Raw genomic sequence first — 12,759 nt, 5'->3', positions numbered from 1 at the left:
AAGGACTTTGTCCCCATTAGCTTCTTGGTTGTTCACTGAGTTGGGATACTGGATCCTGGCTTTCTGGGCAAGTAGAGTATTACCAAAGACTAAAACATGAGACCTTTTCTGAGGCTCTTTTTTGTATTATAGGTTGTCTTACCATCAACATATATTAGATATTGTTCCTCCCACCTTCTCAGCTCTGTGTCCTGCAAACCCAACCTGCATTTACAAGTATGGAGATGAAAGTAGCAGTAAGTAATGAAACAACTTGAAATCTCTCTCCGTAAAAAGTACTGCATGCATGAAGCCAGTTATTTATAGGAAGAGAAATTGACTTTTTCTTAGAATTGTATTTCTGTATTTGAAAAGTGGCCCATCATTAGCCACTAGATTAAGGATTGTGCTGTTACCTAATTAGTAATTATTAGCTTATAGCTTTTTTTCTATTTATATTGTTTACAATGTTTTGTACATGGCATTTTTAATATGGTACAAAGAATAGTAAGATGAATTTATATCTGGAATGTACTGAAACTGAAAATGCATTTGTTATGATGGAGACTTCTTGAATTGGTTATCATCATGGCTTACTATTAGTTAGGGTTACTATTGCTATGATGGAACACCATGACCAAAAACAAGTTGAGGAAAGGGTTTATTTGGCTTCTATCTCCATATCACTGCTCATCTTTGAAGGAAGTCAGGACAAGAACTCAAACAGGCCAGGAACCTGGAAGTAGGAGTTGATACAGAGGCCATGGAGGAGTGCTGATTACTGGCTTGCTACAGTGGATCTTATGGAGGCATTTCTCAATTGAGGTTCCCTCCTTTCAGATAAATAGCTTGTGTCAAGTTGACATATGGCTATCTGGCACACATCTGATACTGGAAACACTGGGGCACATAGCATTCTGCTTCTAGAAGTAAATTTGTAAACATGACTTACCATTTGGCCCCATGGGTTCTGGAATTGCACTATGAATCAGAGGTGCTGGATTGCTGTGGTCTTTCTGCTTTGCACAGTGTATATACTTCAGGAAGGTGGTGTGTGCAGTGGTGGCCAGTAGTACAGAGGTAGATGTCAGGCTGTCCAGCCGTGCTGTTGTGATTGCACTGAATGTTGTCATTCATCCATGAGCCTCATGTTCTGTGCTGCAGGAAGTTCTCTGTGTCTGAAAACTCTGCTCTTCCTTGCTTTGTGCCATTACATTAACTCAATACAGAAAACCCTTTTTATCTCTAGTTCCTGTTTCTTCCCACGTCTAGCCCACGTTTGTTATTTGTAAATAATTTTAACCTTTAGCAAACCTACTTCATAGAAATATTTTCTGTCTACTTCTGAAGTAAATTTCTTGGTTCCTCGGCTTGGGTGTAAATTCCTTAGGACAAAGGGTTTTTATTTTTTTATTTATGTGTGTGTTTTTGTTGTTTGTTTTTCATAGAATTTCTTTCTACTTTCAGGGACAGGCTCACAGCAGGTGTTAGTTGTATGACTGTCTTTGTGTGACCTGTTATAATAATAGGCATCAGTTGTTACAGATCTTACTCTTGTCTTATGATCCTATATTGATTGCCCCTTTTCTTACCATTGTCTGAATGACACTGAAAGTAGATTTCCTGTTGTCTTGATGATGGCATTACACTAGCATGACTTCTATACCATAAACACACATTCACAAAACCCTACCTAGTAAGTGCAGAGCCTCTTATGTTCGCAGCCTTCACCTTGCTTGAACTCATTTGCTCCAGAAGAAAAGGTTGTTGGCAAAAATTACCAAGAAGCTGTTGGGTTTACATATGTCCCAGAAACCTGAGGACTGGTGTACTCATGAGTACTGACTAGATGAAAAAAACAAAAACAAACAAAAAAAACATTGAATTAGGTGAAGCTTTCATGTATAGTATCATAAATGGTTTAAATGCTGATCTTGGCTGAAGGGTGTTCTATTTTAAAGGGAAATAACTGAAAGTGTTTATTAGCTGCTCATAAAGCAGTCTGTCAGCTTGATCTACGTCCCCTCTGTTCTGTGTTTAGATTCTCTTCCTGGACATTCCGTGGCACTCTGTTTATCTGTTGCTTTTAAAAGTAAGGCAACTAATGATGAAATCTTCAGCATTCTGAAGGACGTACCAAATCCTAACCAGGATGATGATAATGGTAAGAGAATTGCTTCTTCAGCTGAAGCACATGGGTCATGTTAAAGCATAAACAGCTCTGATGAAACATGAGCTCCATAAAATCCTGTTGGGTGCTCATATAGCAGTTTCACCCCCTTATCTAAGAGGCCCTAAAATTCCTGTGAAGCAGCTTATATTAAGAATGTAAACTGGGCTGGAGAGATGCCTCAGTGGTTAAGAGCACCGACTGCTCTTCCAGAGGCCCTGAGTTCAATTCCCAGCGACCACATGGTGGCCTGCAACCATCTATAATGAGATCGGGTGCCCTCTTCTGGCATGAAGGCAAACATGCAAGCAGAACACTGTGTACATAATAAATAAATCTTTAAAAAAAAGAAAAAAAAATGTAAATCATCCTGGGTGTGGTGGGGCACACCTTTTATCCTAGCACTTGGGAGGCAGAGCAGGTGGGTCTCTAAGTTAGATGCCAGCATAGATTACACAATGAATTTCAGAACAGCCAGAACTACAAAATGAGGCCTTGTCTCAAAACAGTTAGAAAAAGAACACAAATCATGTCCTACATAGTAAGTAAATCACACAGTGCTTATTCTAAGGTTTTTTGGGTTTTGTTTTGTTTTAATATTTCTGCTTTTATATAAAGGGGTATATAAAGGGGTTCCTGAATGGGAAAGCTTAATGTGTTGGATATTTTTGGTATAATTGATGTTTTCTTTCAATTATAAGCTATTATGAGACTAATGCCTAATTTTTACTTAGTATATACCACACAATTTCAGCCAGCATCTTAGCTTTGTTGTATTTTCCTGATATTAATGGGGAAATTGACAGAATGGCATATAGGTTTACCTGGCTTGTGACTAGATAAGTAAAGAAGTACTGCAAGAATTGCTCTAATACTTGTTAAGGCATACTGTCAAATAGTTATTTATAATAAGTAAATCTGTGTTGCACAGAGAAGTCTACAGAGACGGCCATCTGGTTGGGGACTATACCTAGAAGGTGTCAGTAGCCATGGTAATACTAAGTTTAGTCTTTGGCATATGTCTTAAGATGGAGGTTTAAAGGGTTTACTGGTTTTGCTTTTAGTTAACATTTGCCACCTTCTAAACAGAATATGAAGGAGGAGTTATGTGTAGTGCTTTTTAAGGAAATGGGTTGAAAGCCTGCTAATCTGAGCAATTTGAGGTTTGGTCGTATATCAAGTCCCATACATAACCATAAATTAAAAAAAAAAAATTATAGAATTGGGAAAATTGTTCCATAAAAGACAGGATTAAGGGTTTGCTTTCTTTTTTTTTTTAAGATTTTATTTATTTATTATGTATACAATATTCTGCTTCCATGTATATCTGCACACCAGAAGAGAGCACCAGATCTCATAACGGATGGTTGTGAGCCACCATGTGGTTGCTGGGAATTGAACTCAGGACCTCTGGAAGAGCAGTCGGTGCTCTTAACCTCTGAGCCATCTCTCCAGCCCAAGGGTATGCTTTCTTGATGGAGGATTGAGATGAGGCCTCACTATGTAGCTTTGCCTGGCCTAGCTTAGTTTTATATTTGAGTGGACTTTGTTTACTTTTACTGGAAGATTATTATGTAAATGTCTAATGAGCACACCTGTCTGCTTAGCATCCCAGGGTATGGCACCAAGGAATTACTGCACTTAACATTGTTAATCTTGCTATGAATTTTTTCAGATGAAGGCTTCAGTTTTAACCCATTGAAAATAGAGGTCTTTGTGCAGACTCTGCTGCACCTAGCGGCCAAATCCTTCAGTCACTCCTTCAGTGCTCTTGCAAAGTAAGTATATGCACTTACCACCAATGCTGTAGTCATTTCTACCTAAAGTTGAATATGAAGATCTTACTACATAATTTGATAGCATAAGATTCGGTTTGTGGTGGCCAAAATGCTTCACATGGCTAAGTATGTGCAGTGTAGATGTGCATGTGGAGGTGAACTAGTACAAAGGCAGGTCCTCGGGACAGTCTTTTACACAGAGGGGTCTGTCTGGCCTATCTAGGCAGCTTCCAAAGTGAGAAAGCAGAAATGAAAGCCTGCCCAAAGGTTGGCCTCTAAAGACATAGCAAATTTGATAAGCATCCAGAACAAAAAGAGAGCACTCTCATAAGTTGATAACAGCTTCTCTGCAGGCTGAATTCTAATGCTTTTGTGTATTTAGTGATTACTCTGGTTATCTTGCATTTGCATGTTGTATTTTAAATTGAGTAAGAATTAAAGGGGCTTTGACAACACCAAAATGGTTTGTGTGTAATATCTGTGGTATTTTCCACCTTTGTCTAAAGGTTCCATGAAGTCTTCAAAACTCTTGCAGAAAGCAATGAGGGGAAGTTACATGTTCTGAGAGTTATGTTTGAAGTTTGGAGGAATCACCCACAGGTAACGACTACTTATTTAGATATAGTGAGGTCCCGGCTATGTAGACATGCAGATTAGAAATTATCTTTGAGTCTGCCAGGAGAATGGTTGTGGAAGTAATTGATGCATTCTTTTTGGTAAATTTTTAAATTTCATTGATTTGTTGGCCAGGGGTGTATGGGAGGGCCACAGAGCCTGTGTGAAGTCAGATGGCAAATTTCAGGTCAGTTCTCTCCTGCCACGTAGGTCCTAGGTATTGAAGTTGGGTTGTCAAGCATAGCAACCATCCCAGCAGCCCTCAGTAACATTCTTCAGATAGCACTGAGGCTGGTTTGTGCTATTGCATTTCCACACTTACTAGATGCCAAGTAAGGAAATTGTTGCTAGACAACAATATTTGGTAGGAAGTAGTTAGGCTTATTTATTTCTACAAACAAGACCCATAAGATGCTGTTTTTTAACTGGAGATTTCAATTGAAATTACACATACACACATTTTATAGAGGTATTATCAACTAAATTTTCCTAATGATTAAGTGCTACCACTCAAGAGTTTCATGCAATCTTCTTTGTTAATATAGTATTTCTTACAGTATTAGAGCCTATCAAAGGGCAGAATAAGCTTAAAGACTGACCAGGTAAGTCAGGAGTAGTGGCACATGAGACTCTTATCTAGAAGAGAAAATAAAACCATGACCTATTACTTAAACTGGTCAGTTCCATTGCCACTGGAATCAAATTTTATAGCCTCGCTATTTTATGTTTATAGCATTATCATTATGCCTATTTATCAGTCAAACTTGATCCTGTCTCTGTTCTCATTGTAGATGATTGCTGTCCTTGTTGATAAGATGATTCGTACACAGATTGTTGACTGTGCCGCAGTGGCAAACTGGATCTTCTCATCGGAGCTGTCTCGTGACTTTACTAGGTTTGAACCAGAATTTAGAGTGCATATAAGAGACCATGTGTTTGCCAGTGCTTAGAGAACATGAACTGTGTGAAATAGTTCATACCACCTAGTAACATTTTTTATGAAGTTACACAGGTTTTAAAGATGATCAGAACCAAGACAGCCAGAGTTGACACACAATGAAAGTAGATGGGATCAAATTAAACTCTAGAACAGTCCTTTCACGTCTCCACTATACCTGTTATTGTTAGTGCACACTGGTCTAAAATTACTGCGTCCCAAGGTGATAGATGTGATCAAACCAAATGGCTCAGTGGGTTGGGAGCTTCCTGTCAAGCCTGGTGAGCTGAGTTCCCTGGGTTTGATCCTCAGAACTTATATGGTAGAAGGAGAAAACCAACTCCATGTTGGTATTTATTAAGGATAGGCAAGTACAGTGTATGGTACTGCCTTCTGGGAGCCCACTTGGGTCTAATGAGTGGAGATGGCTGCTCACATAATTCACAGCAGTGATGAATTAAGTGTTGGTGCAGAAGAATCCTAACCAGAGAATAGAAGGCCCTATCAGCCCTTAGGAATAATAATCTGAGCAACTATGATGTTTTCTCTGTAAGTGTAGCTTAACATACATTAACCAACTGCTGTATTACATTAAGGTTGTTTGTTTGGGAAATTTTGCACTCTACAATTCGTAAGATGAACAAACATGTTCTGAAGATCCAGAAAGAGCTAGAAGAAGCTAAAGAGAAACTGGCAAGGCAACACAAAAGAGTAAGTCACGTGCTGATTCACACATGGTTAGAGGGTATGACAGTCTGCAGGGTAGTCAGAGTCCAGTGCCTTGACTGTTGCGTGCTGTGGCAATGACACTGACCACAAGTATTTTTCCCTAGTTTACCACCTCTAGTTTAGCCTCCTAGAAAAGGACATGTGTATTTCTGAGTCCGTCCTAAAGGGGAAGGGAGACAGTTGTAGACAGTTGTAGAGAGGTAGGACAAGTAAGTCTCAAGTCCCAGCTAGTCAGGATACTTCTCATGGTGATAAAGATTATGTTTAGAACTGCAGTTCTCAACTTATGGGTTGCAACCCCTTTGGGGATCACATATCAGATATTTACATTACAATTCATAACAATAGTAAAATTATGGTAGGAAGTAGCAGCAAAATAATGTAATGTTTGGGGGGTCACCACAGCGTCAGGAACTGAATGAAAGGGTGGCAGCATTAGGAAGGTTGAGAACCACTCCACTGGTTTACAGGAAAGCTGGCTGGATCCTGTGACATAATAGTGAGTATTCTGCCTGGGTATTGGTGGCACATGCCTTTAATCCCAGCACTCAGGAGGCAGAAGCAGGCCAGTCTCTGAGTTCAAGGCCAGCCTGGTCTACAGAGTGAGTTCCAGAACAGCCAGGGCTACACAGAGAAACCAGATAGATAGATAGATAGATAGATAGATAGATAGATAGATAGATAGATAGATAGATAGATAGATGATAGATAAAATTAATAATGGTAGTGAGTGTTTTCCATTACAGTATTCTCTGGTATTCAGTGTATACACCAGAGTTGAAGACAGGGAAAAGATAAGTTTAATGACTGAGCTGGCCATAGTAGAGACACCTCATAATCTTCACTCCACTGCTACTACCAAGACTAGTACCACTGAATTTCCCCAGAGCTATCACTACAAGAATAAAAGTCCTTTAGTGTAAAATCCTTCCCCAGGAGTAGGGGCATAGCTCAAAGATAAAATCACTTGCCTAGCATCTCCAAGCTCCTCCTACATTTGGCTCCTAGCACCAGCCATTCCCCATCCCCCCCCCCAAAAAAAAAAAAGAAAAAACATCACTAGGGATGTGGAGGCAGGAAGATAATGCAATATTCAAGGCCAACCCAAGCCACATAGCATAATCTGGTGTTATAATCATTCCCTTTCTTGGTAGATTTTATACATTGAATTGTTACTTTGTTCCTATGCCTTTTGTAGCGAAGTGATGATGATGACAGAAGCAGTGACAGGAAAGATGGGGCCCTGGAGGAGCAAATAGAACGACTGCAGGAGAAAGTGGAATCTGCTCAGAGTGAACAGAAGAACCTTTTCCTCGTCATCTTCCAGGTAAGCCAGCTTGGAGTATGGGGTGTAAAAGGAGCCCATTCCCTTAGATTGAAAAGTTGCAATTTTTAATCACAAAAATAGTTAAGAATACAGAACTTTGCAAAAGAGTAGTGTCACCACTCGAAGGCCACAGTGAATCTGTGTTGTTTGCTTACCATTTAAATACGTATGTTGTTTATTCCTTCTGGCTAATGATTTAGATGATTGCTTTCATTCCTATGAACATTTTTGTACATAGATTGTTATTAACATGCTGCTTTCTTAGGACAGAGGCCGGGACATATTTCTAGAAGAGGCAAAAGGGTTTAAATCTCTCCCTTGCTAAATTGACAGTTTTGGGGGAGCCCTGAAAGTCAGGAGTACACAGCAATCTAGTGGAGCAACAAGACCATTGGGAACTCTTGGTTTGGATTTGCTCAGCAGTTAGATTCTCCCTCTAACGCTTTTTCCACCTCTCCATCCTTTGCAGCGTTTCATCATGATCTTGACTGAGCACTTGGTACGATGTGAAACGGATGGGACCAGCATATTGACCCCATGGTATAAGAACTGCATAGAGAGGCTGCAGCAGATCTTCCTGCAGGTTTGTGTGGGTGGGCCATGAGCAGTGTAAACACCACTGTTTTTAGTCACATGGGCTTTGCAGTTTAAAAACCCTCAGCAATCTAAGTGGGAAAACACTTGTCTGTCAGGCGTGAGATCACAATTTTTTTTAAAGATTTTATTTATTTCTTATGTATACAACATTCTGCTTCCATGTATATCTGCACACCAGAAGAGGGCACCAGATCTCATAACGGATGGTTGTGAGCCACCATGTGGTTGCTGGGAATTGAACTCAGGACCTCTGGAAGAGCAGCTGGTGCTCTTAACCTCTGAGCCATCTCTCCAGCCCCCAAGATCTCAAATTTTGATCCCTACCACTGTTCAAAAAAAATAGTTCTCATAAAGTGTACCAAGAGGTTATGTATCTTTTACAGGCCCTTTAACTTATGTCCATTTGCTGCCTACTTTTCATCAGAATATTTAGACAAGTTGGTTTTTTATCACTCATGCTCTGAGTTGTCATTTTCTGTGGTAGGAGCCCAGCATAGCTGTAATCTAAAATGAAGGAGGTGGGCAGGGAGACCACTAGCTGTTGGTGTTGTAGTTGGATTTATAAAGGTATTTTAAAATCTTAAATTCCCATGGCAAATCATGTCCACAGGAGCAAGGTAAACTCCCTGGGGCTTCTGGACACAGTACCAACACCTGCTTCCAGATGTGGTTACCATGTGCAGGATGGTGCAGTTCAGTTTTCCTCTTCAAGGCATTAACTCCCTAAGTTCTCCTTTGTTCTAGAAAGTGATTAATTCAGAATTAGCTATTTTTAAAGTTCAATTCTTTAAGCCTCCAAATAATAATTCTCCCCCAGGCATTTATAGTTATTAGCTAGTTCAAAAGGTAACAGAGGGGGGCTGGAGAAATGGCTCAGTGGTTAGGAGCATTGACTCCTCTTTCAGAGGTCCTGGGTTCAATTCCCAGTACCCAAATGGCAGCTCACAACTGTCTATAATTCCAGTTCCAGAGGACCTGACACCCATGGCAAAGCACCAATGCATATAAAATAAAAATTAATAATTTTTTTTTAAAAAAAGATTGTTTTGTTTTTAAAAGGTAACTGAGAAACCCCTAGTTCTATGGAAATTTCTAAGTTTATTTTAGTCTTCAGAGAAAAGGTTCTCATTTTCTGATGCCTTGACTCCCTAGTCAGGCTGATTTTCAAAAGGCTGTAATGAATTGTGTCCTGACTTCCGGGATACCCTCTGAAACTGTCTGTAGTGTAGCTGCAGGTGTGTGCAGGTTCCTGCCATGCCTTGCATCAAGGATCCCATTCCTGGGAGGGCTGTTCAGAACTTGGTTTGTTTTACATCAAACAAACGTCCCTCCCCCTCCTTTCCCTGCATGGTCTCTTAGGGCTGGAGTGTCTCAGGAGATGTGTCAGCATGCAATACTTTCCCCCCTACTTCTTGTCAGTCCTAAATGTGGGTGGGCTATGAGGAAAATGTTCTGCAGGGTTGCTTGCATTTGGCTCCTGACTCAAGCCTCTTTTCTTTGTTCGCAGCATCACCAGATAATCCAGCAGTACATGGTAACCCTGGAGAACCTGCTTTTTACTGCCGAGTTAGACCCTCACATCCTGGCTGTATTTCAGCAGTTCTGTGCTCTACAGGCCTAACAGTCATGTATCTTCCCTTTTTATCTTGAAATAATTTGTCTTATTTTTGATGGTTTGAATGTTTGCTTTCTTGTAGTAGCCTTTCACTTCCTAAAGGAAACAGGGGAGGAGGGCAAGTGTTGCTTGATGACAGCAATGTTATGATGTCATGTTATCATGTAGCGTTGTACATACATGAGACACAACTTTCCTGTGATGAATTTGATACTTTTTCTCCTTAGGGCACAAAACAACAGGTTTGAGGTGTGTGAAATGCAAGGTCAGACTTGCAAAGTAGTAGACACAACCAGGAAGCCTAGCTTTTCTCTGCTCCTGGGTAACATGGCTGGAATAAACTGAAGTTATGTTTTTTAAACTTTGGTATTTCATGATTTAATCTTGTTTCTTACTGAAAGTCTCTATCTGAAGCTATTTCTTGCAAATGTTTTTAAGTAGCCATCTTATGACACTACTTGTTAAAATAGAAAATTATTAGAATTCCCAAATTTGTCTAACTAGAAGCCACCCGGGAATCTTGAGTTATTTTTAATGGTGAGGTACAATGGAGATGGCAGTTTTTCTACCTTTCAGGTGATTGCAGGTTTGGCAGCTGTTGTTGAAAAGCATCTGGTCATGCTCTGCACCTCCAAGGAGGATTTGCCCAAGATCCCGTAATATCACAAATTGATGTGCAGCAGGCAATAAATGAGCTGAGATGAATGTGGAATTCAGTATGGCTTGGGGCTTGTCTCTGTGGGTCTTGGGGCAGATAATTGATCCCTGAGCCTGTTGAGGCTTAAGTAAAACAAGTGTGTTTTGTAAAATAATGCATTATCTGAAATTCCAAATTTCTGGGATTTTTAAACTTCTCATTAAACCTTAGAAAAATCAGCTAATAATGATACAATTACTGGTAGTAATTTTGTGCATTTGTTATCTTTTTGTACATGCTAGTAAGTATGCATTACAATTGTCTGTTTGGATATATGGGTCTTTAATTACTAGAATATGATTTCTTAATACATGGGAATTCCTAGGCTTTTTAAATACCATATTTAAAGCAGGAGTATTATCTAATCATTTGAATTCAGTAGATCAAGGTTAGATGGCAGGTACTTCAGAAAGACAAAATCTGGATTCTTAGCTAAATATCCTACTTATTTACATTGTTCCTCCTTCCCATTTAACACAACTCATGCTGTAATTGATTTGAAATGATTCTGGTCCTCCAGCAGCAGAAGAATTAACTATTGAAGGCATTGGTAACTGTATCCTTTCCTGAGGCACAGTGGAGTCCCGTGGAGTTTGTGCTCTCCTTCCCTTCTGTGGATCCTCCTGTACAATGGTTGTTTCTAGAAACTGATAATATGCCCCTGCTGTCTGCTGGAAAACTGAACAGAAGGCCGTATCTCACAGAAGAAAAGATGCAAAAGCAGAAAGCAGCTGCCGCCTTCTCCCATAGACAGGGGTGGTGGGTCACTGCATACCATGCCTCTCAGATTCTGTGAACTCATGCCGATGCTCTTTAACAGGCTTTTGTCAGGGTAGACATGATGCTTCATTCCTAAAAGTGAAAGGTGTGAGATCCCTTTGCCAACCTGGGCTACCAGTGATATCTGGACCCCAGGGTTAACTTGGATGCAGCCAGAGAACAGAGACTTACAGCCAATCAGATCTCACTGTGTTGGCCTTGACAATAAGTGTTGGCTGCTACACACTGGGTACAAGAGTCACCATATTCAATCTTTCCAACAGATTTCTGATATGATTGTCCACTTCACAGATAGAAGCAAACCCCAGGAAAACTTGTCTGAAGTCTACAGCCAGAAAGTTAAATCTATGTGTCTGTCTCAGGAGCACCTTGTCTCCCCACAATGCAGTAATACTTAACAGCATCCTAAACCCCAACTTACTCTTTGTCATCAGGCCAGAAACTTCTCTGTCTACAAGGAAGTCTGGCTGCCCGTCCAGGACCAGTTTTTACTGAGCTGTAATGTTTAGCATAGCACACATAAAGTGCCAGCCTTGAAAAACACAGAACATCTACTGAGTAAGTATTTCTAAAGAACAACTAGTAATGATGGTCCCATGTTATGTAGGATTGACTTGTTTTGAATTTGGCTTTTCTACTAGTATAATGTGTAAAGTGAGCTACATAAGCTCCCTAGTGTAACTGAGGGATGGAAGCACCCACTTTATCTCAACATGGGTTTTTGTTGAAGCCTCCTTGCTGATGTTTAAACACAGTACACACTGTTAAGAAAAGCTTCTGTCCTCAAAGCAGATTTGACCTCAGCTAGTTCTACTTGAGCTACAGTGTAGAGAAATTTGTATGCTATTCTTTTCCTTTGCTTGAGGTTTTTGTTTGTTGTTTTGTTATTTTAGATTCTGTGTAGTCCTGGCTCTGCTGGAACTTGCTCTGTAGACTAGGCTGACCTAAAACTCACAGAGATCCACCTGCATCTGCCTCCTGAGTACTGGGATTAAAGGCATGCGCCACCACTGCCAGCTCCTTCTCTTGGTCTTTTCTTCACATATAATGGTTGCTTCTGATACCTGTTATTAGTGATACTTTTTACTAATACTTTTGACAAGACTGAAGAAAAATCTGGCTAGCTAAACTGATGTAAATGGATATGGAGAAGTAATATTTACAGCTGTCACTTTCCAGTGTTGAACAAGCATGGAAACAAGTTGTTACCTCTCCCTGGGTTAGATGAGAACTTATAGGCAGATAAGAGTACATTAAGTGATGAGTTAAATGCTTTGGATGAAATAGTCTGACACTCAGCTTTGAAAGTAGCCTTTTCCCCCTTTGACCCAGCATTTCCAAATTGCTTCATGAAGGTTTTGAAGAATGGGGCTTGGACACAGACTGCGGAGTTCATTGTACTTGTTCGGGGTACTTGTTTCTGTAGTGACATTCACTGTTGCCATTGCTGAAGACATCAGACCTGCTGGCTTCTTGAGCTAAGTTCAGTTCCATCGACCTCACCCTGAAAGTACTTCCTCCTATGCCAACCTAGG

General features: G+C 40.2%; 1 protein-coding gene across 1 annotated transcript in view; it reads left to right on the top strand.

The window, feature by feature from the left end:
* Ncbp1 (nuclear cap binding protein subunit 1) overlaps positions 1–10,623 on the top strand; it is a 37,991-nt gene extending 27,368 nt beyond the window's left edge. Inside the window, exons 15-23 of the mRNA XM_027403151.2 lie at positions 133–236; positions 2,021–2,143; positions 3,825–3,927; positions 4,434–4,527; positions 5,334–5,437; positions 6,076–6,190; positions 7,407–7,535; positions 8,005–8,118; positions 9,640–10,623. Coding sequence (XP_027258952.1) covers positions 133–236; positions 2,021–2,143; positions 3,825–3,927; positions 4,434–4,527; positions 5,334–5,437; positions 6,076–6,190; positions 7,407–7,535; positions 8,005–8,118; positions 9,640–9,753 — 1,000 coding nt within the window. The 3' untranslated portion in view covers positions 9,754–10,623. The remainder of the gene's footprint in view (positions 1–132; positions 237–2,020; positions 2,144–3,824; positions 3,928–4,433; positions 4,528–5,333; positions 5,438–6,075; positions 6,191–7,406; positions 7,536–8,004; positions 8,119–9,639) is intronic.
* The last annotated feature ends 2,136 nt before the right edge of the window (positions 10,624–12,759 follow it).

This window comes from Cricetulus griseus, chromosome 2, assembly GCF_003668045.3.
Source record: "Cricetulus griseus strain 17A/GY chromosome 2, alternate assembly CriGri-PICRH-1.0, whole genome shotgun sequence".
Lineage (NCBI taxonomy): Eukaryota > Metazoa > Chordata > Mammalia > Rodentia > Cricetidae > Cricetulus > Cricetulus griseus.
This window is presented reverse-complemented; position numbering and strand designations above follow the sequence as displayed.